This window comes from Drosophila mauritiana, chromosome 2L, assembly GCF_004382145.1.
Source record: "Drosophila mauritiana strain mau12 chromosome 2L, ASM438214v1, whole genome shotgun sequence".
NCBI classification, from domain to species: Eukaryota; Metazoa; Arthropoda; class Insecta; order Diptera; family Drosophilidae; genus Drosophila; species Drosophila mauritiana.
In genome coordinates, this window is record NC_046667.1 from 2,376,630 (window position 1) to 2,404,158 (window position 27,529).

General features: G+C 43.9%; 5 protein-coding genes and 2 long non-coding RNA genes across 8 annotated transcripts in view; 3 read left to right on the top strand and 4 right to left on the bottom strand.

Annotated features, from left to right (window-relative positions):
* Nucleotides 1-398: 398 nt before the first annotated feature.
* Nucleotides 399-1,970, bottom strand: LOC117143584 (pancreatic triacylglycerol lipase). Its single transcript, XM_033308335.1, has 3 exons — nucleotides 1,688-1,970; nucleotides 1,513-1,627; nucleotides 399-1,461 (listed from the first exon to the last, which is right to left on the bottom strand). The coding sequence occupies exons 1-3, from the start codon at nucleotides 1,716-1,718 to the stop codon at nucleotides 438-440; spliced, it is 1,170 nt and encodes a 389-aa protein (XP_033164226.1). The 5' UTR covers nucleotides 1,719-1,970; the 3' UTR covers nucleotides 399-437.
* Nucleotides 1,971-2,774: 804 nt separating this feature from the next.
* On the top strand, nucleotides 2,775-4,947 carry LOC117148728 (glycerate kinase). The gene is made up of 2 exons (XM_033316286.1): nucleotides 2,775-4,006; nucleotides 4,067-4,947. Exons 1-2 carry the CDS (start codon nucleotides 2,873-2,875, stop codon nucleotides 4,394-4,396), a joined length of 1,464 nt encoding a protein of 487 aa, XP_033172177.1. The 5' UTR covers nucleotides 2,775-2,872; the 3' UTR covers nucleotides 4,397-4,947.
* A 1,625-nt stretch (nucleotides 4,948-6,572) lies between these two features.
* On the bottom strand, nucleotides 6,573-7,668 carry LOC117148731 (GTP-binding nuclear protein Ran-2-like). Its single transcript, XM_033316301.1, has one exon. It carries the CDS (start codon nucleotides 7,535-7,537, stop codon nucleotides 6,962-6,964), a length of 576 nt encoding a protein of 191 aa, XP_033172192.1. The 5' UTR covers nucleotides 7,538-7,668; the 3' UTR covers nucleotides 6,573-6,961.
* LOC117148740 lies at nucleotides 6,780-6,974 on the top strand. The gene has a single exon (XM_033316314.1). The coding sequence runs from the start codon at nucleotides 6,780-6,782 to the stop codon at nucleotides 6,948-6,950; it is 171 nt and encodes a 56-aa protein (XP_033172205.1). The 3' UTR covers nucleotides 6,951-6,974.
* A 1,788-nt stretch (nucleotides 7,669-9,456) lies between the features above and the next one.
* Nucleotides 9,457-10,695, bottom strand: LOC117136253. Its single transcript, XR_004459089.1, has 2 exons — nucleotides 9,691-10,695; nucleotides 9,457-9,631 (listed from the first exon to the last, which is right to left on the bottom strand). It is a non-coding gene; the product is annotated as an uncharacterized LOC117136253 (long non-coding RNA).
* Nucleotides 10,696-10,774: 79 nt separating this feature from the next.
* LOC117136228 (protein decapentaplegic) overlaps nucleotides 10,775-27,529 on the top strand; it is a 31,276-nt gene continuing 14,521 nt past the window's right edge. The window contains exon 1 of the mRNA XM_033297013.1: nucleotides 10,775-11,419. Coding sequence (XP_033152904.1) covers nucleotides 11,317-11,419 — 103 coding nt within the window. The 5' untranslated portion in view covers nucleotides 10,775-11,316. The remainder of the gene's footprint in view (nucleotides 11,420-27,529) is intronic.
* On the bottom strand, nucleotides 14,422-15,543 carry LOC117136245. Of its 2 annotated transcripts, XR_004459084.1 has the most exons (4): nucleotides 15,398-15,543; nucleotides 15,129-15,287; nucleotides 14,700-15,071; nucleotides 14,422-14,620 (listed from the first exon to the last, which is right to left on the bottom strand). It is a non-coding gene; the product is annotated as an uncharacterized LOC117136245 (long non-coding RNA). The 2 variants fall into 2 exon arrangements; XR_004459083.1 differs by having other exon boundaries at nucleotides 14,422-15,071.

The following is a 27,529-nucleotide window of genomic DNA, read 5'->3' on the forward strand; positions in this document are numbered from 1 at the left end:
CAAGGTCGCTGCGGGTGGGGTTGGGTGTTTGAAACTGGCAATGAAAATATCGTAGTGGAGCAGTAGTGGAGAACATAAACATGATGATTTGTTAAGGAAGGAAGAAACATAATGGATTTTATAAAAATAAGAAATGGTATAGCAGAGAAAGAACAACATTGTAGGTGACAAAAATTGAGTTTTTTGTGAATTTTAAAGTAAATTTATTAAAATGTTATTTGAGTTTTCGAAACTTATATGGTTCATGGAATCCCCTTTATTTTATAGGATTATTTAAATATATTTTAAGTAATATTCTTTCTCCAGTTAGGTACAAGTTCTCCTCCGATTCATAAGGTCTTCAAAACAAAGCTATTTTTGTTATATCTTTATTTACATAAATAATTTTTAATGCAGTCATATATTAAATATTGAATTAATTAAACTCTATCTATCAATTATTTAATTAAATTTCTCGATAAAGGTTCATCTTCCTCCCGATCGATCCAGTTTAACTGCTTATCCAAATCGCTTTCATCCATTTTGACCACCACTTTCACCGCCTCCAACTCGAGGAACGCCTCCAACAACTGTGGTTCGTAGTCATCGTCGATTTCGTTGTGATCGAAATTCAAATGGAACTTGGCCAGGGTCTGCCTATTGTCCACATCCTGCATTTTTCCTAGGGCATAGGCTGGTTTACTTGCGGTCTGCAGGAAGTACGAGCCCCTCAACTCATCCGAGACGTGGTAGCCCATTAGAGTTTGATCTCCTGTTGTGGGACACAGTGCAAGGAGTTGGAGCAACCAACCGGAACACTGCCGTGCCCAGAAGCCCACAGTGCTATTGATGGACTCGGCGTAAAAGAGAGGAGCCCTCTCGTGATTGCAGCTACTTGGATCTTGCATGTTCTCCTCCATGCAGCCAGGTTGTTTGGCTCCAAAGTTTGGGTAGAAGTCCACATGACCAGCGGCGCGCAGATATCCGCGACCGAAAACATCTGTGTGGATGACGTCTACAAAATCGGCATCTCCTTTATCCAATCTTCTCGAATCTGGTCCCAAGATGAAGAGGGGCTTCGCAGGATTCAGACCAGTGATCCTTTTCATCTTTCTCTTCACATAGTTGGCCGTCTGCCCCGCCACCTGACCACCCAAACTGAAGCCTATCAAGTGGATTTGGTCATTTGCCACGATTGCTCGATCGACCAGATTGTTGATCAACTGCGCCAAGCATCGACTCACTAGGGGAAGATTCTGAACTGCCTGGATGTAGCAGGGATATCGCACAAGTGGTCCATAGTCGATGGAGATCACGTAGACATCTTCGTGATCGAGGAGCACGGGACGGATGTAGGAGTTGGGAGCAAAGTCACGGTCACCTGTGTAGCCATGGATGAGTATCTTTAGAGGACGTGGCGGTTGGAAGTTCCACGGATTGAGGTCGAGGGGATCCAGAAGAATAGGGTTTTCCCGGGTGGAACTGTGTAAAAAGTGTTAATATTTGTTGGTTATTTAACTATTAACTACGTACTTCGAGTACAGCCAGAAGGATATGTTTTTATTTGGACATTCTCCCCTAACAACTTGGCAGGCTGGATCGAAAAGCCCCAATATCGGGTTGGCACTGGCACTCCGCCAAATTAGGGCTGTTTAGGTAGACACCATGTAATAGATTTACTTTTTGGCTATCTGTTGGATTAACTTACTCAGCAATGGGAGCCAAACTGTCGACTTCATGTCCCGTATACTCGTACTTCTAATGCCGTGTGTCAACTGGGTTCCGGGCAACGAGAGCGGTTGCTATTTAAGTGGAGCGGGTATCGCAGCCGGCGATCTTTCTATTGGTAACTGATTGAGCCAGTGGCATACATATGTAAGCACCCACACTGGGGCACATGGTGGTGTCCAATGGTGGGCTCCAATACCAATTGGTGTCAAACGAGAACGAAAGTAGTCGAAGCTCGCGTTGTTGGCGGGGCTGTTGTGTTGGGAAAAGTATTGCGAACGAGTGATTTAGTAGGCTAATATCTAAGGGCTCCAAGCAAACATTGTTAAACGCTCTAATTAACCATGCGTTTAAGGCCCGGCATTAAATCAAATTTTTCACACGTGTTTGGCTCCAATCAATTAGTGTTTATGTTACGAAATTTGTTTCAATATTTGGTTTTTCTGTTGGTTTGCAAAATAGTGTAAATTTGCCTAGTTCCATTGGCATTTTCACGGTTGAACTGTTTTCTGATTTAGTGAAAGTAATGTATTAACTAATAAGTAGCTCTTACATCAAAACATAATCAATAAAGCAGCTAGTTGGTAAATTGGTTAGGCTAATTGTTTAGCCAACACTGTAATTGATTTATATTTACTCAATAAACTCGCAGGTTTTTGCTTGCTTCTTCGACTGTTCGAATGAATATATTTATTCGCTGTATTTCACTACTTATACATTCTATACCAATTCAATTACTTTGAAGTGTACAATTTTTCAGTGGCGTTCGATTTTCACGTTTGAATTAACAGTATCTGTTAACATTACTAAAAGCAGTGCGTGACATAGCAGCCAGCCTGCGACACATACCAGTAACATAATAGGGGGTTTCCGCTTTAAATTGCAAAAAATATTATAGGTTTTAAATTTTTAAATTAAGAGACAACATTTTTTAACATTTTATTTATACTTCCCTTAAATAAATTTGTACATAATATTCGCATAGCTCAATCCATCTTTAGGGAAGTTATTTTAACCATTCCCTAACATTTTGGTGTTTTCGAATCTTCCGCCTGAGGTCGCACTAATAAATATATAATATCTTCAGCTGTTTTGAAAATGATAAGTAAAACTGGAATTTCAGCATCGCTGATTAGGATCGCCCTGTCCGAAGCACCTTTACATAATGGCCAAGCGACAGACTTGGGAGCAGATGCGCCAGATCTTTGTCCAGGCGGTAAACGCCGTGCATCCCGAAAAGGTATTCGCTGACTTCCAAAAGTTCGATTTGCGGCCTCAAATCGGGGAAAACGCAGCGGATATATCCATAAAACTCAATGGAGAGCGCCAGGACATCAGCGGGAAGACCTGCCACATAGTGGGGTTTGGCAAAGCAGTCCTGGGAATGGCCAACAAAGTGCAGCAGGATTTGGGAGCTACCTCGGCCGGTGGAGTCCTCAGTGTTCCGGTAAACACCCTGAAGCAGTTCCAACAACCGGTGGCACCTGGCTTGGTTGTCCACGAAGGAGCAGCCAACAATCTGCCGGATGAGAATGCTCTCAAGGCAGCACGGGAAATCAAGCAGCTGGCCGAGAAGATGACCGACCAGGACATCCTCTTCGTCTTTATCTCCGGTGGCGGTTCTGCCCTTTTGCCCTTGCCCCGGTCACCTTTGACGCTGGAGGACAAGCGCAGCATAGCGGATAAGCTCATGAAGCGGGGAGCCAGCATCCAGGAGATCAATGCTGTCAGGATTGCTTGCTCGGACATCAAGGGAGGTCGCTTGGCCAGGTTGGCCGGCCAGGCGGGACTCCTGGTGACCTTTGTGCTCAGCGACATCATCGGTGATCCCCTGGAGCTGATTGCCTGCGGTCCCACAATTCAACCCGAGGCGGCAGCATCCCCATCCGACATCCTTAAGAAGCATCATGTATGGGAGGAGCTGTCCCCTGAGATTCGGCAGGTGTTTGAGCAGCCGGAGGAGCAGAAGAACACATCTCTGCCCGAGCACAAGGTCTTTGTGGTGGGCAGCAATGTGATTGCCACTTCCACAGCGGCTCATGAGGCCGAAAAGCTGGGCTACGTACCCTGCGTGCTCAGTTGTGCTGTTCAGGGAGACGTGGCTCAAGTGGCTGGCGACTATCAGAGATTGCTGCACGGTATCCAGGAGGCCAAGCAGCAGGGCATACTGGATCCTCAACTAAGGGAGAAGTTCGCCTTTGGGGAGAGGAGTTATCCGGCTTTTCGGAGGGCACTAGAGGAGCACATGGGCAGCAAGAAGCCACTGTTCTTGATTTGTGGAGGAGAGCCAGTCATTAAAGTTTGTGGGAGCTACTACTTCAAAGTGATCATCAAATCATTAACGATTCTTTTTCCATAGGTTTCTGGCCAAGGATTGGGCGGCAGAAGCCAGCACTTGGCCCTACTGATGTCGCAGGCTCTCCACCGCGACGAGGCTATGCGGGACTGCACCTTCCTGAGCGCCGGAACCGATGGCATCGATGGACCAACCGATGCGGCCGGAGCTATTGGAGACAGCAGCGTGGTGGAATCCTATCTGGGTGATCACACCCTCGATGAACTGACAGAAACGCTGCGGAACTGCGACAGCTACAACTTTTACAAGAATCTCGCGCAGGGAGAGCACCACGTGCTTACTGGACACACGGGTACCAATGTGATGGATCTGCATTTCCTGGTCGTGCCGTAGTGTAACCCCCCCGCTCGCCGATAAATCCATTTAGTTGTATACTTGCATATATATGTACATATGTGGGGCAGTTCGTTAATGGAGCTGCTCTTGAACCGCAGACGGGCAATAGTCGTTTAAATTTGTTTTTACGATTTTCCTCTTTAATTTTGCTCTATGAAATTTTTACGACTTTTTTCATTAACATTTTTAATATCCATTCAAATTCAAATAATTTTGTGATCTTTATGCTCTGAGACGGTCTTCAGTGACAGCATAAAACGGCAATTAGCTTTCGTCTCCGGTTATGAAATCAGCCTGGAATTGTCTTGATTGTAATTATGTGGCAGGCAATAGGCAAACCGAACGACAGATGTGATAAATCAATTTGTATATGCGATCACCACGGAGCATAAATATATCTGAGTAATTTCCATTTCTTTTGTACTGCGTCTCATAAAAATGCGCTGCTAATAAATCATCTTAATTGTTCGAAACGCCAAAGGCAAACAGTAGCCAGCGAGCAACTACAACAATAGCCAGCGATAATTGCAATTAAAAATGTAAATTTATTTGCTTCGCTTTATTTTTAGACATACTGAAAAACTAAAACGCGACGCGCGCCCAGTTGCAATTTAGCGATTTTTACAACTATAGCTAACACTTGACTGCATATTTCTCTAATTGTGATTGTTTTTCCCGCTTCTATCAACGCTTCTTATTGTTTACTTCGCGTGGAACACCAGCACACATATACATATAAGTAGTATTATTATTTTGCCGCGCATATGCCACAATTATTAAATAATCACATTCGCCAGTCACTCTCTTGTGCTATTTTTGCTCGATTAGGTTTGTTATTAACTGCATTTCAGAGATGACTAAGTTCTGATTCCTCTGAAACTATACTATGACTAATCTAAGATATCTACCTACTGCGCACAACAGTCAATTGTCTCTGTGATAAGTTGTCCAAGATACAACTGATATGTTCTGCTGGACACTGAATGCTCATACTTCATATTCGTGGAGTAATTTCTGTAGGATATAAGTTTCTAATATGTGTGCTAAATCGTTTCAATTGTAACAAATTTGTTATAATATATATGATTTCAAGAGCTCGCTTCTGTGATAAGAAGCTACCAGGAAGTGCCAGCCTCCAATTAAGAGCTCAGCTGCCCACTGGTGGACACGAAGGGCCCACTCGGAGATCCGTGGCTGGCGATTAGAAACGTTTCCGTTTCCGCTTCGATGGCACAGATGTCATCATCATCGGCGGCAGCTATATTTAACATTTTTATTAGCCACTGACCACCAGCAACTCCCCTCCCACAGATGTGGAATGTCGCGTCAATTTGTCTGGCCCGGCATGGCAACAATCTCGGCGAGCATCTTCATCCTCACCATCACCATGATCATCATCATCATCACGAGCATCAGCATCGGGGCAGCAGATACGGCCATCGCCAAGATGGAGTGCAAGTGTCGCGTTGATTTATTAATTAAGCATTGGAGCGCGGCAGCTGAGCAACGCGTGGCAGCTGACGACGATGCTAATGAAGTACTCGCTGGAAATTTTAATTAACGATCTCCGATCCGATCGCCATATAGCATAGATTCCTCTTGTGTTGACTTATGACATCACACCCCGAATAGCGCAACACCAGCTGCTGGCGATCTCATTGCCAGACAAACTGACGACGCTTATCACACATATGTACAAAAAGCGCTCCAAACAAGTGGCACTGGGCAACATTGCGTATACGCCGCGTGGCCCCAAAGCCAACAATTAAACACTATTCACCGCATGTCGCCTGCGGGCGACATACATAAATTTCATTCGGTCGCCGCTGCTCTTAATTTGTCTAGACAATGGCAAAGTTCACTCCGACCAAATATTATATAGGCAAAGTTCAATTGGCGCTCTTGTCAGCTGCCTTAGTTGGGGGCAAATGGACACAAATTCCACAAAAGGAACGGAAAGCACATGCATTCTGTTGGACTATAGTCATGTGAGTCACTTTTCAAACTTTCGGATGGAATCTCTTAATTTGAACCAGATGTGTGGCGCCAACTTTGGACAGATTTTCTGGGGGCGCAACAAACTCTTGTGGCAATGAACTTGACACTGGTTACTCCGAAAGAATGATTGAGGAACACGAGCCAAATTAATTAATTCCTTTTCCCTTCACTTTAACTTTAAAACACTTTATTTAAAACACAATACTTTTGTTTCAGTATAAATTTAGAAGGTTATAGCTTAAAAGCTCGTATAAATTTACATTTTTCACGCTTTGGATAGCAATTAGACGCTTTAAAAATTTTAGATACGCTCCCGTCTAAATAAAATGTGTACTGAGATAGATTTTTAAAGACTATTGCTTGCAAGAGATCCTTGACAAAGATGCGCTGGCTGTCGTTTCTGCTCCTTGGAGTCTCCATCATGATGCTGATGGCCGAACGCACCCCATATGTGTGCGATGGCAAGGACGACCGGGTTTGTGACGAGTATCGCTGCATGTGCCGGAGAAAGACGTCGACAGAACCGTATCCGAGAACAGAGTATGAATTTTGAAACAGAAATAATTAAAGGTCTTCTCTCTCGAGCTCTTCCTCCGGGGGTGTCTCCTTTAATACTTCCAAAAAATTGGGTTCTGGGGGCCTGACCAGCGTCAAAGATCGATCGCCAGTTAGCTTACGGGCGAGATACATGAATGGCATCTCCAGGTTCATTTTCAACTTCACCGAAATGCCGTAGTAGACAAGGTTCATCCGGCCAAATGTTACCTGCAGGGCCGCCGTGCGTTCATTCTGATTTTCACTCTTGTTGCCGCAGATGACCACCGGGATATTATTGCAGACGCGCACCAGATCGAGGTGCCAGGCTCTATAGGTACGGTGCGAGGCCTCGTCGACCATTATGATGGCACATTGGGCGTTGATGTAGTAGCCATCGCGCAGCCCGCACAACTCCTCCTGGCCAGCGGTGTCCCATACGATAAAGCGAATGAATCCTCGGTTGGTTTGAATGGTGAACGAGTTCACATCCACACCAATGGTGGGCTTATACTCCTCCTCGTACATTTCATATAACACGCGGTTCATCAACGACGTCTTTCCCACCTGCGCATCGCCCAGAATTACTAGTTTATATTCAATCATCGTGCGTCTCTAGATAGGTATGTTTATAATGTATGTATCGTGTACTGATTTTTGATTGAAAGTATCTTTTTATCTGAATGGCTTTGAAATCCAAAGATCAGCCTGCTGTATCACTAAAGTTGTAAGTTACAAAATATACTTCAAATTAATCAGATAATCAGACCATAGTAATACTATATAGGTCAGAAATGCTTTCAATCCCTGTTTAAATACTCCATTGAGTGGAGGTTATAAAAATTGATTTCTCTTTCAAGCAAGGCTTTGAAAATGCATCTAACAATGCCATAAATTTTAAAAGGTTTCCACAAAGCTCTTAGCTCCACACAAACCTTTTCCGATCTTGCAACACTCGAGTACCGATGCTCATCGCAACAATTATGTCTAACCGATGTTGATGTTGGCATTAATAATTTCGGGCTGCTACTTGCCATTTATCAAAAGCACTGATCTCCCCATATGCCGAATGGGCAGCTTAATGTCAATCGGCTCTTTTCCAAGCTCTTGGCTTCTTTGGCCCCGCGCTCTGGGCCATTAATGCATTACAAATAGGTGCGGCAGACCGCAACAGCAACCTGGGCAAAGGGACTTGGCCACAGACGCATCGGTGCCGTTGACCAACGTGACTGAGATTGAGATTGAGGACTGCAGCTCGCTCTGGCTACCTGTGGAAAAGTGGAAAGGCAGAGAACTGAAATCCAGCCAGCAGACGACCTCAAGTGTAAGGCAGCGCAATCGAGTTGCTGCAGCAGCAGCAGCAGCAGCAACATGCAACATCCATAGTCCAGAAGCAGTTCAAGTTTGCGCCGAGGAATTCCTTGCCGCTGAAATAATTAAGCATTGCAACATTGTTTATTGTTGCTGTTGTTGCTCCTGCTGCTGCTGCTGCTGCTGGGTGTTGCAGGCTCGTTTAACAAGGCAGCCAAGTTCTCAACAAGTGCCTCCTCCTGTTCTACAAGTTTTTGCCCCTCCACTCCGATTTTTTTCATTTTTGCGGCTGCTGCTGCTGCTGGTGCCACTCTAAGGAATTTCCATTTTATTTACATTTAGAATGTGCCGAACGGACTCGTCGCATGTAAAGCGGGCCAAATCGAAAGCTATTAGACCTATTTGCATATCGGGCTGGAACATGGCAAATTTAGTGGCAACATTGTTGCCTCCGCGTTAAACGCACTAAAAATCAAGTCTTCACCTTTATTACCGCATCGAAGTGCCACCATTGAGGCGATTCGAAAAAGAATAGGAAGCGATCGCTACTTATAGAATAGATAGATATAGATATAGATATATATATATATATATAGATAAATAAATGTGCAAAACGCCAATAGATTGGCGTTCATTTCATGGCGTTTACCTGATTGTTGTGGCCAGCCCACAGTTAACTTAATTGCCACTTCCCAAGCGCTTTATTTACGGAAATACTGCGGCTAAGCGACTATTTTACACACAGAGAAATGAAGTGGACTTTTGCTAATCAGACAATAGGCAGATTTTTACAAAGTGCGTACTTGTTTCATCATCATTTGTAGCTTTCTATATTTTCCAACATTTTTATTACTAAATGGTAATAGCTGATTTCAATATCTATATTTCTCTGGGTGCATCGACTGTGTGAAAGTGTTGTTGTCAATGCTGTCGCTTGGCCATAGCCTACAATCGCGATTGGCTGATCGAGTTGGAAAGGAAAATAGCAAGAAATCATAATAACAACAACTAAAATTTTCCATAACCTTAAAAAATAGAAAAAAAATGCGGCAGCTATTTATAAAATGCGCAATCTGCGAGATGCGTGCGGCGATCTGTCCGTCGGTCCGCCGATGCCGCCAGCTGTGTGCCAAGACGCCGCTGGCCCCCCGAAGTCACCTCTGTGGAGCCCCCGTTGGATCCCCCCTTGGCGCCCCCCGCCGCACTGCGCTGTGTTGTCTGCGTTTATTGATTTATTAGAAAATTCCAATGAACAAGTTTTAATACACGACACACGGCGAACGATGAAGTCGATGTTGTCAGCGTGCTTGTTGTGCTTTTTCTGCTCCGCGGCTGCTTGTTTTGTTGCACTTGTGTTCCTGCGGCAAACACAATAAACGGGAAGAAAGGCTGTGGGAAAGAGACAGGGCAGCCGCTGGTAAAAGTAACAAGTGCAATATTTTAATTACATCAGCGGCAAGAACAACAACCAGATCAGCGGCATCAATTAAGTTTGCTGCATGGATTTGGGCAGCTAGCGTTGCCAGATGGGCACACTAGGCGTATGATTGATATGGTGAGTAAAGTATGGGGAATCTTAGTTTCAAGACCTAACTAACAAATTAAACAAACAAAATTTTGAAAAATATTTAACAGATCTATGAGTCAAATGGGGCTCTGCCTGCCTTTTGTGCTCCGACTTCATTAAACTCTCACTTTGCCATATCTCAAAACGATCTAGCTCCTATAACTCGAACAAGCCGAACAATCCGGCAACGCCGATCAACTCGAAAGATTGTCTGCTCGGGACTCTAAGCATTTTGCAATCAATTTAGATTTGCATTAGCAGCGCTGCAGTCTCGAGAAGTCCGCGGCTTAGTCCGAGATTTGGAGCCAAAAATAAACCGAACCAGTTGCCGCAGCGCCGAAAAGTCAAATGTGTAACAGCTCTGTGGCTTTGGCTCGAAGAGAGGCTTGAAGAAAGTCGAGATATCGCAGCTGAGACGGAAGACAGAAGACTGAACACTTAAGACTGAGGACCGAAGACTCTGCGTTGACTGTAGACTGTGGACCGGAGACTGTGGACTGAAGACGGCGACTGAGAGAGCTGAAATATTGTAATTGTGAGTCTGGCTTGTTTGTTATTGTTGCCTTAGCGGTTGCTTGTTGTTTTTTGGCTTGATTAATAATTAATCGCACTCGCACACACGCACACACACACACTGCCTGTTTTAATTACTCAACTTAAATGGCGCTTTGAGCGACTTAAGCAACTTGCTTTCGTGGTCGGCAGTGTGTGTGCGATTGACTCTCACTACTACGAGCTCAAAACTAACTAACTAGCTGCTGCTTGTGTTGCTGTTGCTGCTGCTGTTGTTGCTGCTGCTGCTGCTGTGCTTTGCTTTGATGTTGCTGTTGCTGCTGCTCGGCTCTGCTTCTGCTTTTGCTTTTGCTGCTCCGTCTCCGGATCGCTTTTGCCTGCCTGTTTGCCTTGCCTCGGCCGCTTTGGACGCTCATTCAGTTTTTTGCGCTCAACGCTCGTTGTACGGAACCGAAAAACGCGTTCGTTCGTCCACAGAGTGTCGCCAAATCGAGGCGAAAGATCGCTGGTTACAACCGAATATACAGCCTCTAATCACTTTTTTTCTGCTCTGTAATCGTTCGCGGTTTCTGCGGCCATAAAATAAAGTAAATCCGAGTTAAACGCTGATAGTCGCGCCTGAAGAACCACAGAAAAAACAGAAATATCTCCCGTCGTTTCTCGTTCTCGTTTCCGCGATCGCTCGTCAGCCAGCCCAAGCCTCTCCGATTTTTGATACCGATTCGGTATCAGATAATATATTCGTAACCATCGCCATTCTTGCGAGTGTGCCAGTGTGAGTGAGTGATGTGTCTGTGTGCCAAATCCAAATCGAAAATAGCCAAAGTCTGAGCTTGGCCACCATCGTCAGCAGCAAACATGTGAAGTGCCAGTGATTTCCATAAGCCAAAATCGAAGTCGAAGTCGAATCGAATCGAATCGAATCGAAGCCACAGCGAGATAGATAGGTCGAAAGTATCTGAGTGGATATCCGAGTCGAACCAGTGTATAATGTATGCGACGTTCGCGAACTGCCAGAATTGGTTGTTGTTGCAGTTGCAGCCAAAGGATTTGTGGATTTTGGAGCGTAACTGAGCGGCGTGCAGCAGGTGCACCAGGTAAGCCAAGTCGAGAGTGTTAGCAAATAATGCGCATACGCCATGGTGGCCGCGTGTCCAATTCGAGATCAATCGAATCAATTGAACGGCTGTTAAACAGCTGACTGGGAAAACTGGAACTGGGTGCAATGCGTGAGTCACATACACATATGCATATGAATACAATGCATATGGACTGGCTGATTAATTATATAAATGTGAAAGAAATATATACATGTAAACCAGAATTCAGTGGATTATTTCTGAAACAACAGCAATTGCAGTATATTATACTTATTTTCTTCTGAGACCTTAGAACTGTTTAGATTTCTTATGATAAACTTTGCAACCATTTCACTGTGATGCATTTACATTAATGATCCAAAATCTCAATTATTATGAGGAAATCTAGTTTGCCAATAGATAAGTCCCTTCCGCCAACTTGATATCGCTGCATAAAGTTTCGACAGATTTACGCCAGTCTCCGGGTAAAAAGTGAAATTCTATCTCTAGACCCCGGACATTATCAGCGGAGACATGTGGAGATCGGGTGTCACTTGCATATTCATGGGGGCCAAGTGATGAACTGAATCAACGGCATTCCACACCAGTCACAATTAGCGGCTGACACTGACATTGGCCATGGTAAAAACCCTTTGACCATATGCCATATACTCGTTAATTTATGACGCCATTTGGCTAATTGAATAATTATATGTGACTGGCTGGGCGTGGCTGGGCTGGGCTGGGTTAGCTTCGCTTCGCTTTGCTTTGGTTTGGTTTGATCGATCACGATTGCATAAGCCATCCCACATGGCATCGGAATCAGCATCGAAATCTGAATCTGAATCTGAATCTTAATCGGCATCTATATCGATTTATTCGATTTGCCTTGCTAATGCGACTGGGGGCACTAAATCAGTGTTAAAGTTCACCCCACTAGGCTCAATTAGTTTATTAACTGCGATTTGCATTTGCATTCGCGAGGCGCAGCAAGCCCGTTGGCTACTAGGTGGGAAATTGATAGCTTCGAAAAGTGCAAAGGCACAGAAATAAAGCCCGATAACAAAACTAAGCAACCGCAGCAGCAGCAGCAGCAGCTACATAGAAGCAACACATCAGCAAGACAGCGCAGCAATATAATGAGATATAGCTACACCGATATAGCAACAGCTGACGAAGAGACCATGAAGGTCTACCACTTTCGGAAATTCGACGAAAATGAAATAAAAATCGTGAGCACGCAATGAAGCAGCCAAGTTGAAGTTGGCTTCCACTTCCATGCCGTGCCATGCCATCCCATCCCATCACCACCACCATCTCCATCTCAATCTTCATCTTGGCCTGGCAAATCACGTTGCTGATAACAACAACTGAGCAATGCGGCAATAATTTGCTGCCCATGCCCGCTTCGGCCCGCTCTCGGCCAAGTTAAGTGGCTACTGGTCATCAGCAGGCAGCAACAACTGGCTTAGGCCAACATTTTTATCAAAAGTGGTGGCATTAGCAACCGCATCCCCTCCGTTGGCCGCCGAAAGAAACTGGTCAGTCTCTGGAGGCTTGAGACTCCCAATAGTTTCACTTATTTTACACGCATTTCTTAACGATAAATAAATTCCACAAGCAGATGCGGCCAGCAACAGCGGCAACAACAACTTGGCCCGGTCAGCAACAACTTTTGCTATCACGTTTCCATGCAAACAACACACAGCACACAGCCACAAAAATATTTCCATTGGTATTCGCCTGTACTTGAATTGCCCCACGAACAAGAGGCTGCAGCAGGTGGCAACTGCAACTGCAACTAATGCTTCAGGTGCTTTTGGCCCGGACTTTGCACCTCAGTCTACCGTTTGGCCCATTCCGATGCCAGATTTCCGCCTGATGTGGCGCCCCAAGGTAGCTGAGAACGATATCCGATATCGCTGGCTGCCGCTCGATGGGTTTATGGTTTATGGGATACACCTTGACTGGAAAACCAATTGGATTGCACAAGAAGTGTGATTTGATAGGTGCAAGCTTAACATATAATTATGTGTTATTATATCATAATCATAGCAAGAAACGCTAGCTATTGGAGATCAAAAAATCTTCAGCTTAAAATATTTCACTTAACTGCTAGTTTTAGAATATGTAACAATATTCTGACTTCCAATTTTACTTTCAAAGATTTCTTCAGTCCAGTATCTAATAATATTCGTATATATTTTTATTCAAAAGTCGAGCGAGCCCAGCTCAATCACCTGCTTAACTTCTATGCTAAACGAAGATGAATGAACTCAGCTTCAAGGTGGCCAAACGAAACGACACGATTTGGCAACGATCTTCTGTCTTCTGTCTGTCAAATCGAGAACTGATCAATTTTGCTTTTTATTTTATAAATTCTCTCTCGAAAATATATTGTATAAGGTCATCTTCTTCGAGAACCCGGCCATACTGGTTTTTTTCGGTCCAGAAGATGCCAAGCGCCGTAGTTTCACTCGGCGTTCAACGCGGCGTATGCCTAATATGCGAACTTGAGTTACTTTTCCAATTCACTTTTGCCCCGGCGATTCGCCCAAATATCGCTATCGGTATCAATTTCAATTTCGCAGATACACATTTATTGCATATGATTTATCATGTCTGACACTTGGGCCAGACCACTTGTCAAATGGGAAATAGCCACGACAACATGCTGTGATTTTAGATAAATTCATAACTCAGCCCAACTTGTCTTGCCTTCAAAGTTCAAATCACTTGGCGCTCAAATCACATGGGCCCCATATACACACACACACACGCATATTTCATGTTAATTATTTATTTATGAGTTATTTTTATTCGATAAGCCTCAAATGGAGGGACACCATTTACATTTACAGTTATGCGTCGGACATACATATTTTCCGTTTGTTTTTTAGTACTGAATTTAATTTTCCCACTTATTCTCTGGTCAGCTGTTGCCACTGGCGAATTCGTTTTAACGAACTTGAAATCGCTTTTCGTTCTTCTGGGGAAACGATTATAAACACTTATTTTCATATATTTATGCGCGTCTGTATTTTGTAGTCTACTGGCAATGGGACACTAATCAGTGGACTTCGTTACAGAGCTTAGTTTGTAGTACTATAGTACAGCAGGAGCCTTGTGGTTCCTCCAAACATATGTTTTGGATTTTGATAAGTCGGCCAGCAGGAAATTCGCACAGCGGATTGATTAGGGTTCGTTGTTTTCTCGGGACTTTACAAAATGGATAACAAATTATATAGCAATTCATTCATACTTTAGATGTGGCAAATATATAGTATGCAAATTTTACTTAGGCTTTAGATTTCGTTTTTCAAGATCATCCCATTTTCAGAAGACTTCACGCCCATTTGACGACAGAACACGTTCCTCTGTCTGTTTTTATCCACTGTTTGTTTGTTTGATTACAACGTCGTGGTGATCATGATCATCGGTGGAAGAGAGATAGTTATGGACGACGGCTTCACAGTTAGCTGGATACGGCAGTTGAAACCACTTTCGGTTGGATTCGAAAAGCGTAAACTAGATTCGAAATCCAGATCTTTGCAAGCATTCAATAACAAGATTTACATGTCTTAGTTGCCAACCACAAAAATTCAAGGAAACCTCAGCAGCAACAAAATAATTGCAACGCAAACAAACCATAAAGTGCATATTTTCAAAGCTGCATGGAAGTTTCAGTGGGTCAGTAAGGATAAATATATATTTCTAGCTATAATACTTATCGTAATGGGGGATTTTCCAGTTAGTCAGAGCGGCTGTAGAGTCAACATCCTGCGGTGCATTCACATTTTTGTCTCCGACTCCAAAGTGCTCCATTTTCATTGATGCAAATCTCTTATCAGGCCAAGAAAGTGCCAGTGGCGCAAACACACTCATTCTGGAACAGGGTGATTAAGGATTTAGTACACCATTAAATGATATATAAACTATTTTCTAAGCGATTACAATTTTATAGGCTGTATGATGTGTGCTGAATAATTTACATACATGCGTATTTTGTTTAATCATTTTTGGTAACTCCCCTGAATATTTTAATAATATTTTTAGTAATTCCTAAAATATTTTAAAGATATTTCGCCATTGTGGACACCCTGTTTTTCGGGTTCTGAGTGGGACACGCGTTTATTCCAGCTCCGCTCTGCTTCTGCGGCTATCACTTCAGTTGACTTCACTTTTAAGGCGGCGGTAGCCTCGTCGTCTCCGCCGGTCCGCCCTGCTCCCTCCCCCCTTCCACCCTGCGCCACCCAGTTACCTCGCCGCCCCTGATAAGCGCCCACTCTCCCCCCTCCCTGTCTCACCCACCCCTTTGGCATCACGGCAAAAGGTCTTCTTTGTTGTGAGTTGGAAAAGAGGAAAAAATCATAATAACAACGAGCAGAAGAGGATCGCCAAGAAGGGGCTGAAAAAGCAGCACGAGGTTTGCTGAGGCGGCAACGGCGCTTGGTTGTAGCAATTTACAGCAACAGCAACAGCTGCACCGTGAGAAAATGTTGTATAAATACATAATTTCATAAATAAATCTCAAAAGCCTTATAGAAAGCTCTCCCCATTATTCGATTAGTTGATTAATTCGCATTGGTGAAGTTTTTGAGTTGCGATGCAAACGTAGGACCAAAATTTGTGCCTGTGTACCCACTATGCATATAATAAAAGCAACAAATATACTAACAACAGCAACAATAGCAACAAAAATGACAACAAAAGCAAAAACAACGAGCGTCATCGACGACAACAACGAATGACGACAACGACGACCACTCCACCAACTGGCATGGCAGTGAGACGTTGATTGCCACGGAATGCCGTCAAACAGGTTAAAAATGTAGGTAGAAATTCAATTAAAAATTGGTTATTTATTTATTTTAGCATGCACAGAGATCGACTCCGCACACGTCCATATATATATATAGCAATAGCCACCGCGAGCTCCCCTTTCTCCGGCAATTGCCGCCCCTCGAATACTGGAGTTTATTTAATTAAGCTTTATTTGTGGCGCCCAAACTGCCGGCTGTCAATCAGGCGGCGTCAAGCGAGCTCGATTTGAAAGTGAAAACCCCGAAAAGCCCAGCAGGTGGTAAGATATCTGCAGTGGACTCCCAGCCACTCAGACAGTCAGGTGCAACAGATGCAGCTCCACGAAGGCTCAGCTGCAACTCGTTCCGAAGAAATTCGCAATGAAAACTAATGCGGCCGAGAATTTGCATGCAAATCAATCATATGAGGCGGAATTCGGTGTGGTAGTCTCCGAACTGATACCCTGTAATGCTTATCAAATAGCAATTAATTTGTATATATACCAAACAACAAATCTGACTATTGCTATCAAACGTTTTTCTAGATCTATGGGTAATGTAATCTTAGCTCCTTCGAATCCATTAAGTGGGGCAAGCCGATCTTGATCCGAATCGAACCCATCAGTTTGATCTGGTTGCTAATACAGCAGCATCCAGTTAAAACCGATAGCATTTGCTTTTATTAATGCAAACCGCAAAAAGTTAATTTTAGCTGGGCTATTTTTAAATTAGCAGCTTTTGCGGCCCACTAACGATCGATCGAGTCATGTGCGATTTGCCCATATACGTAAGCACAGATATAGTTACGACCCCAAAGCCCGTAACTGGTTGCAGATATTACGAGTGCGGACAGGGACGGATAGAGAGAAAGGGAAAGAGACAGCGACAGTGGCTGAGGGGCGAGAATCATCTCAAATTTTGCCTGATGGATCGCTTCAATTTGTGACTGTGACGGCCATGATTAAGATACTAATGCGATCGATTTGGAGACCGCTTCTGCCCAGCTGGAAGCTGCCTGCCTGCCACTATCCGACTTTTCTGCCCTCTGACTCTGAGTGATCTTCGCCCAAAATCAAAATTCACACTCAGATTCACTCGAATCGTTTCGATGTCGGCGGGAATTAGCCGAAAGAACTTCGCTTCCAGGAAGTCCACCTACCAGGTGATTCCCAATCTCGACCGCTCTCCGATCCGTTTGATATATGATGGAAAAGTTTCGCCTACGACCAAAAGTGGAAAAATCTGCGGTTGCTTGGCTGGAGATTTTTCGCCCAAATAAAAGAAAAACCATTTTAGCCCGCGAAATTTTCATCCAATAAAATTTGGCCAAGTATGTGAAATAGTACATTTCAAAGAGTATGCATGACATGCAAAATTTTGGGGAATGTTCTCACAGACTATGAGAATGGTGAAATGAATCCCAGGAATCATAGTTTTGTAGAAATATTTTCACATATTTGTATATTTGTTTGACTAACATTAAATGTAATGCAAATAAAAATGTGTTATAAATAGGAAAATACTTCTGTATCTAAGATTTTTGGTGTCTTGTTGATCCAAGTTCCACTTATCATCAAACAAAATAAACGCACATCAAGCATATGATGATCATTGTGTCGAACTGATGGTCATTAGGATCTTTGATCATTCAGTTCAACGAGACTCCACCCTATAAAGTGTGCCTATATTTCATCAAATCTGCGCAATAGTTGGCCCAAGGCTCTCCGCGGGTAAATGAACTTTGGGAACTGCCATGACCATCGAGTTGGGCCTACCATAAAGATTCGCCTTGGAAATTTCATGCAACTTTCAGCGTGTAAATAATTAAACCATAAAAGTCAATTGAAACTGAGAATGTTCCAATCGATCCGATCGGAACGCTTTGAGGGAGCCACAGCGAGAAAATAGTACTTATTTATGGCATTTATGGGCCGGGCCATAACAACTTATGGATAGCCGAATTCACGGATAAATTAAAATAATTGAAATACTTTGAAAACTTAATTGCGATAGGCGAGGCGAGCTTGTTGATGCTAATGACCAAACATAAATTTCAGTGGGCCAAGAGCAGGCCCAGATACAGATACAAGTGGAGAGGGAAGAGCAGATACTTAGATACAGACGCAAAGTGTATATTTTACCGGCCGGCAAGGCGCGCATATGTATGCAATATGTTTTTTCTCTCTTTTTGCCTTTTCTCGCTTTTTTTCCAGCTGGCCTCGAATCACTCGCCTCATTTCCATGAACGCATTTTCATTGCGCGGCCACAAATCATAAATGTTTCGTTCTCCCAGCCACAAAATATTTAGACAGATTTTGTTGCCAAAAGCCGTTTACAGGTGGCTGGGGGCTTCAGCCGGGATAATTCCTTGGAGTAGCCACTTTGCAACATCATCATCCCAGCTGGGCGGCGTGGTCAAGGTTAAGCGGCTACTCCAACTATGCATATCTGTATCTCGATCCGATGGATGTATCTACACGCGGAAAAACACAAGCAAGCAAACAATTGCTGCTTTGAGCATCAATCAAAAACACACTTGCCTTTTGTTTAGGAAGCCTTGCTAGCTGTTCACTTTAAATGCACACACACACACATATGTAGTATTTGGTGCATATAAGCCATTAAATACCGTTTTTCTCCCTGTGTACCTGTATCTGTATCTGCTGGCCGGCGCTGCAGGACATCATCATCATCGGCAGGCGTGCGCTTCTTTTAACGATTTCAACAAAAATATTTCGCTTTCTGCGCTGCTCATTAATTCGTTTCGATTAAAAATTGCCTTTTTCTCTTTTTCCCCTGATTTTTTTTTGCCGCTCATCTGCAGCTTGTTGTGCATAAAAATCACAGCAAGAGATCGCCCCGGAAAGTCCCGGCTTCCCTGCCCCGCGGCAAAAGTATCTCACAGTCACAATCAAAGTATCTGAATTTGTATTTGATTTTGGATTTGGATTTGGTTTGGATGTGGATTTAGATTTGGATTTGGCGTTTCGTCTGGCGATGGAAAACAAGTTGCCGTTGATGCGAGTGCTTCTGAAATTTTTATGGGCCGCCTTTTTCGGGCGGTTTGGGTGGAGCAGGGGCAGGGGCAGGGCGGGGGCTTTTGTTTTGGTTTGTTTATGTTTAAAACGTACGCTACGTGCAATTGCTCTGGCAGCCCATTTGTTTATTATAAGGTCTGCGGCAGACTTCCCATGCGTGCCACTTGTTCTCACTTTGGGCTTTTCGATTTGTTTAGTTCGGATTCGGCCACTTAATATACAGAAATGTACTCCTCGCTGCTGCTGCAGACGCCTTATTTATTTGGCTTGGCATATTTTTTATGCGCAGGGTTTTCTCCACTGGCGGCTCGCTCTCACGTAATCATTGCAAATATTTCGCACTGATTTGGAATCCCAAGACTTTGTTTCTATTTTCTACTAGCTATTTGCTATTTGCAATTACGCTATTTTCCGACTCGCTTTGTTTATTTGCCAGTCGCCGCGCGTTTGTGTGTATTAGCGGGAAATAATAATTGAAAGTGTATTTCCCAGAATAGAATTTCAACAATTTGTAAGTGTTTTAGCCAGTTTTTAGCGAATGCAAAAATCAGGAAGAAATATGGCATGATGTTCTCCATAGGCACTCGATTCGATAGAAGTTTGCTCGGCAAATTAATGGTTTGTTTTCGATTCGAGTTGCACTGATGAATGTGTGGCAAGGTTCCCCAGAAATTGGATCAGTCAACGGACGAATGTGGGCAGCTTTGAAAGGGAAAACTTAAAAATTCATTAGGTAAATACAAGTGTGTTTTTGTAGGCAGATGAAGCTGTTGGCGAATTCTTGGGATATACGGAAATGGAATTTATTCACAGGAATGCTGACTGACAATTGGTGTATTAATATCAAGGATGATCTTAGTTATTCTTTTAATAGATCGGTACAGGAAATCACTTTCATTTTAGTATATGGTAGTATTGCCCCATCCACTAAAGGCCCACAATGCATACCGTTAATCTGAATGAACTATGTACAAAGAAAGCCAAATCGAAGCTGGCCAAACAACTCGAACTCGGCCAAATGACTCGACAAATATCACGCATACGCCGCCTGAGATCAATAGGCATTATCGCTGCGCTTTCCACAAACACACACCCATCGCGGGGAGTATTAAAATCTCATTACCAATGCTAATTAAAGGAGGGAGCCGCCCATTTTCGAATCGTCAAGTTCAAAATCACAATTTTTCTTTACACTTCGCCAGGAGATTTGTGGTTGCACCCGGCGAGCGATGTTTGTTATTTTCCAAGTGGCCACACGCTCTTACATAAATTATTAACAGCCGAAGGCAAATAAATAAACAAACACTGGTGCAGCTTCTTGGGGTTCGGTTTTGGATTTGGAATTGGATTCGGATTCAGATTCGGATTCTGCAACAGCAACTGCAACAGCAAGTGCCGCTAAATCGTAAATGACGATGGTCGATCGAGCAAAGTTAAAGTGGCTAAAACTATCTGTCTAAACAGATTAATTGCGTCCAGGCCATATATTTTTGCAATATATTGATTATCTCACTTAGTACGGGGTAATATTCAATAATATTATATAATCAGCACAGCATATATAATCCGTTTTTTTCACTGCACACTCTCCTCTTTTTTTTTGTGGACTGCCCGTGTGCATTACCGACTACTTAACAGCAAATCACTAAACATGTTTAAATATTTTAACTTGTTCGGTAGCCTGTTTGTCATTTGCCAGCCACATTTGCCGAGCGGCAATCTCTAAACGAATGTCTCTCGGACGTCCCAACGCCTTGACAAAAGAAATGAACTGTTTTAAAGTGCTGCAAGTCGAGGCCTCGACTTCTTTTTCTGTTTGGCCGGCCAAAAGATCATCGCAGCGGAAAACTACAAAACCCAAATTGAAAAATCATCAACCTCGTCAGCTCTGGATCTTCTTTCTTGCTTGGCCCTGGTCAATATTTGACTAAGAAATTTTTCACATTACCAGTGATCGCGGCGAGGGAATAGTGGAGTGATCTTGTTGCTGCCCAGCACTCGTTCTCCATGGGGGTATTGGTTGATTGGTCGGGAAAGCGTTAACAAGGTGCCAAATTGGGTTGGTTCAAAAGCAAGTACAACTAAATAAAATCTTTGATGATCAAATCGAATATGTGTGTTCCAAACAAATCTCTATGATTAGTTTGCTGACCATTTGTTTTAGAGAAAGTCAAACTCAGTCATGAGTTATCAGTGCTGGTGTATGTGCCCTTGCTATTCCTGGAATCTAAGTTAATCCCAGGGTACCAGCACTTCGATCCCTTCGCACTCAGCAGCTCCTTGGCCTAAAGCATGCTGAGTGAAATGTTAGCGGCGCACACAGACACATCGCCTAGGAATTGTTTACATAGCAGTGAAGCCCAGCCTCGAGATCGAGATGAGATCTTGGTCTTGGTCTTGGTTCGGTCTTGGTCGCTGGGTGCCTGTTGCCTTGTGGCTCTTGCCTGCTGCTTGGCCAGCGTTTTGTTTGATGTCGGCCTCGTTAAGAGCCAACGAAGCCAGCGAGCTGAGATGGCCGTGCGGCGAACTCCATGTTCCGTGTTCCATGTACAACCTTGTTTGCTCATGAACAGTTGAGCGTTGTCGTTGTTGGCCGCTTACTTTGCATTAAGTTATTTTCATTTTCAATAGGCCGTGGCCATCGGCTGTGGATTTGGATAGTCCGAATTGGATTCCGATCCCCGATCCCGAGTCATCTGCGATTATTCCTGGCCACTACTGGAGTGTTTTCCTTTCGACGGCGCTCTCGAGTGCTCTCCAAACTGTTGAACTTCACTTGTTTTCCCCAAGCTATTAAGCCACTTGACGAGCATATATTTCGCCCTCCGATCTCCCCCGGATCTCATCGGATCTGTGGGCATTTTCGGCACGATGACGCTGCCTTCCAGGAATTATGCAAATTTAGTGTCGAACATTGCGTTCGAATGCCTTCGAATGATGAGCGTGTGATTTATGCCCCTAAATCGCTCTAGCCGCTACTTCTGATTGCATAATTAATGAAGCTCGGCCCGGATGACAAGTAACTATTTTTCGGTGGGAAAATACACATCATACACATCATACCCATCATGGGGATCCCATTCCCATTCCACACAAACATTTGATTCCCCTGCAAGACAGCAACAAATCGCATACATTTCCAGGGCATTTGTTTATTTTTGTTCCACGAGCACCAGCGATCGTCGCTTTTTGCGCTGCCCGCTGGCACAAAGTTGCAAAAATTTGGCCACAAATCAGCAATCGCAATTATCAAAAACGCTTCAAATAGGCATCGCTACCTGTGCGACCATAAATTAGCAATTAAATGAGCTAGTGCGAAGAAAGCTCATTTCCAAACTAAATATTGAAACGCAATAAGTTCCCAAAATCACCATCAGCCCAGGTGGGCCAAAGGCATGGAGACAGTGGGCTAAAGGGTTAAACATATTAGCAAGTAACATTTTAATACATTAAACAAATATTTCTTAGCAGTTTTCAGCGCTGCTTTACAAGGGCATTATTATAGGATTAAATGTATCTTTCTATATATTTATTCATTTGCATTTATTAAACATTTCCATCACACTGTTTTTTGCATTTTTCTCGCTGTCTAACCTCCAGTGAATTGAGTTAGGAACTTGGCCCTCTCTGGCTGGGAATCTCTCGATCCGAAATCTTCTCCGAAATGCTGGGGGTGTTGGGGTCGGGTTGTGTTGGGTGGCAATGGGCTGGGGGTGGGCAGTCGGCGGGGCCTTTACGGCGAATTGCGCTGCTCGTTTTTGGCGCGTTTGCGCTTTGCGGTTAATGCGCTTGTGTAAATAAACAATAAATATTAAGTGCGCTACACGCCGTGGGCAAAACGACGACGAAGAAAAGGAACAATCTGTTGGCATCCCCCACCGCCAGGAGGGATGCTACTTGGGGATTGTACTTGGCGATGGATCGCTTTGGCGCGCAATTAAGTGTATCACTTTATGCAGGGCACGATCCAAAGACGGAAAGACCCCGGATAACTCCCCACCTGGTGGGTGGTGGCATGCGTGTGCTATCAGGGACACGGCTACCCTCTCCCTCACCATCTATCACCCCATACGATATTAGGAGGTCATTGGACTATGGGCACTTTCTGAGTGGCACTGTCTTAGCCTTGATTGATGTATAAGTCCGACATCCTTTATATAACCACTTTGTAAATTGAACTTTGGTTTTACATTACATTTCTGTTTAGAAATGTTCTTATTGATCCAAAATAATACAAACAATTGGCTGTATGTTAACCTTTTCCTGATCCGCACGAGCTGCATTTGGCTGACATGCCCAGTTGGCTATTGCCGGCGTTCAGATCCTAACAAATCTGGATACCCTGCCCCCGATTTATGCCTCTCTTTCTTCCCCAGTCTGCCCCTCTCTTTCGTCTGTCGTCGCATCCAGGCGTAACGCACAAATTGTATTGATTATGCGGCTGCCATGCACTTTTCTTGTATCTTGTATCTGGTCGCGCCGTAAATGTTCATTTGATTTGCGAAGCAATCTGCTTGTTGTGTAATAAATTAATGCACTTGATTTCAACGCTTGGTCAATGTCTGCGATCCGGAGGTGGGTGGCTTCCACCGAAAGTGTGCGTAGTTCCAGGGAAACTCAGCCACGATCCGACGGATCGAACAGCTGTTGAACTATGGCCAGTCAGGCGTGTAGATGTGATCTTTAAAGTTCAAAGGGCATTGGCTGTGACGCCGTTGGATACATTATACATATATTCTGGGCATGCTTTCCTTCTACTGAAAGTAAAATATCATTTAAGTGCCCAATATGCGCATTTGATATTATTTTATCCCCACCTATCACCTCTGCTGACCTTGACTTACTCTTTCGCTGTGGTAGCCATAACTCACTCATTCTCGGATGGATGGATATATTTTCTCGGCAACTGTTTACATGTACATTTAGTTAAATGCAATAAGGTCCATAAATTTCGCGCTTTCTACCCGGAATCGGTTCATTAGATAATAGTTTTAATTTGCTTATATAATGCTTATATAAGCACGCTGGATTAAGGCGCACTGAGTACCGCGAAAAGCCATCAAAGGTCAGACGAAAAAATACAGACGCTTTTCGCTGGAAGGCGCCAACAACGCAGAAAAGCGTGGCGGCAACTTGTTCCTCTTGTTTCGTACTTAGTGGGCTAATGTATCTGTGATACCTGTGTACCTATTCCACAACGAAATCTGTGCTCGCAGCTGTTTCTGTATCTGCACATAAATATATTAGCTGGCTGGCTGGCGGGCCTGCCGGGTAGCGCTTGCTTTTGATGTTGATTAATTGCAAAAGCTGCTGATTGATTTTTATTGCAAATATTGATAAAAAGTTCTGTATTAATTAACGTGAAAAACACGCGTTTCGTGTTAATTGGAAAATGGTTATTGAAACTAAACAGAACCCAGAGCCAAGTGAGCGTACAAGCTACGCAAACAAACAGAGCAGCAGCAGCAACAAACAAACAAACAGACCGTGAGATACAAGATACAAGTTGCATTTTGTAGAACGTACAAATTAACGCAGCCAAAAGTCAAAAGCCGAAAACCAAAAACCGAGAGCCCAACTGGAAAAAAAGTCGACAAATGAAAAGTTTCGACACGAGAACAACGAGAGTACCTCTCAGTGCCCCTGTATCTGTGGGATATGTACCAGCCAGCATTTGATTTATGCTCAACTTTGATATTTACCGCCTAATAAACAAAAAATTAACGCAAACGCAGCTAGCCGCATTATAGATGTATCTATGTATCTGGATCTGTATCGGTACCGCTATCGCTATCTCTATCTCCATCTGTATCTGTATCTATTTGTGATTTTCGCTTTGATTTGTACTTGACATGCGTGCGTCTGTCAGAGCGGCAATTAAACAACATCACCGGAGTGCCAGCTCGGGATTGGGTTAGGTATCGGAATAGCCATCGTTGAAAGGGCAAGCGCTAATATTTGGTATTTGTTTGGGAACCGGCACCCGAAATCTAGGAATCCAGGAGCTAGCGCCGGGCCACCAACGTGGCTGCTGGAAAACCGGTGAAAACCACAGCCGGCGAGCTGTGAATGACGTCCGAAAGGAGATCATACTTGTCAAGAGACACCACCCTGGCTCCTGGTAATTAGTCAACTGAAGTGGCCAAGAAGCGCGTCAGTCGTCATCCGAAGGCGGTGCTCCTTGAAGTGTCAGTTTCTTAACTCTACTTCTGAAAGCAAGTAAATATAAAACTAATTTAAATTTAACTGGAATGTAACTTTCCTTTTTGGAAAGAAAAGTTGTTAGGGTGAGAGACCACAAGATTCATATCAATCTTTCCTTATAATCATATAAAACTACTTTGATTGCTAGCAATTGTTCTTAGCTTTCGTAAGATGGAATGCAGGACCTAGAAGATGGGGGCCAACAGACGCCCGACAGTCTCTCCTTCTCTCGGAGGAGCAGTCATAAATCAATGGGGAGCAGGCAGCAACATCGCAACAGTGCAACATTGCAACATTGCAACATCGCAAGATTGCAGTATTTCAGCATCGTTGCACCGCATTGCTCCTGGCCAGAGACAATTGGCATGGCTAATGCGAAAGGCAACTCATAAATTTATTAATTTTTAATTAAACTTACAACGATTTGTAATTCCAACATGGTACCTCCATTTATGGCCCAGACTGCTGATGACCAACAACTAGTTGAGCTGGCCAACTCTGAATGAATCTGCTGCAGCTGGAGATGGAGCTGTAGCTGGAGCTGGAGGAGCTCATTCCGCCGATGTCAGCCCGGAAACAACTCATTATCCTAATTAAAACGTGCGCCATACGCGCCCGTTGCCATATATGAGCAATGCACGCGATCTGGCAATCGAGGCGAGTCCGAGTCTGCGGCTGCATGCGAAATTAGAAGATTGCCAAGATCGAGATGGCACCTCCGATAAGATCGGTCATCTGCAGCTGGAGAGCCTTGATTTATCGCCTTGGATTGTTGTAAGTTTAAGTATCTGATGGCCAAGGAGAGTAAAGCCTGTTTGCTTTTGAAAGATTGCAATACTACTTAAGTGAAAGTGATTTTGGATATTTCGTTACTGTTAAAAGATCTATAGTAAAGGAATTAGTTAAAGATCTGTATTTCTGTACAAATCTGATATACTGATCATTATTAAAGGCTCTCACGCTGCCATCTCTGATCGCAGAGCTGATGACGAGCGGCTGTCTCCATTCATACGCACTGTGGACAGCCAGTCAGCCAGTTAGTCAGAGCCATGAGCCATGAGCCATTCACCAGACGAGACTAGAACGGTTCGGAGGAGAATAGCTTGTCCTGCCCAAAACGGGATGGTTCGACGGTGGATGGGGGACTGGGATTGGGATGGGGCGAGGCGCAGGTTGGCTTCATTGTCATGCGGCGCATTTACAAGATGCCAGCTGGCAGTGGCAACATTTCGCAGCAATTGGCCGGAATTGTTGCGGCAACATTGCGGCTGCTCAACATGTTGCTGCCCCATGTTGCATACTGATGGATGCGGCTCCTTTTTGCCGATCCTGACATGAATGGCTTTAACCATTTTTGGGCCTACAGTTAAGTGCTGCCCGGTGGAGCACATCTGTGCCGCGCGGCACTGCCAATTGCATTGGTAATGAGTGAGTCGAGCCGCGGATTCCCTATGAATGAAGCTCGTGAATGGCGAGTGCATAAGTGTATAAATTGCGCGGACAACAGAGTTTATAAATTATTTTCAATGTCAAACACAAGCCTTATAAATAAACAAGTTATCTGCCTGGTGGCGGGGGTAAAAATAGATCCCCAATATGCCACGATCGATCCGAAATCGAGGCTGATTCGCAATCCCTCTTCTTTGGGTCAGCAACAGCAGCAGCAGCAGCAGCAGCAGTGCGGTGCAAAAACCGCGCGAACAAACAAACAAAACTGCATTTGCATTTGCAAATTCGCTCAAATTGAATTTCGTTTTGTGGCTGCACTTATGCATTTCGGCAGTCGCTGCAATAATTTTGTTTACAATTTACGAGACTAAGAGTATGTAAACTTTAGTGCTTCCCAGACTTTCCTTCCCCATTTCGATTTCAATTTCGATGCTGATTGCGTGTTGTTATGTTCCCCATCATCGGCACCTCGTCTTTCGCTTGTTTTGTGGTTTTTTGCCACCTCGAGCTGCGAATTTATGGCGACAAGGTGACAGATTCTCAAACGATTTTATCATCTTGGCAACAAAGTTGGCAATATCGTGCCGAGTTTAGCGCCCGCCTTTGTTTGGATTGGAGTGATCGCTAGATCGCC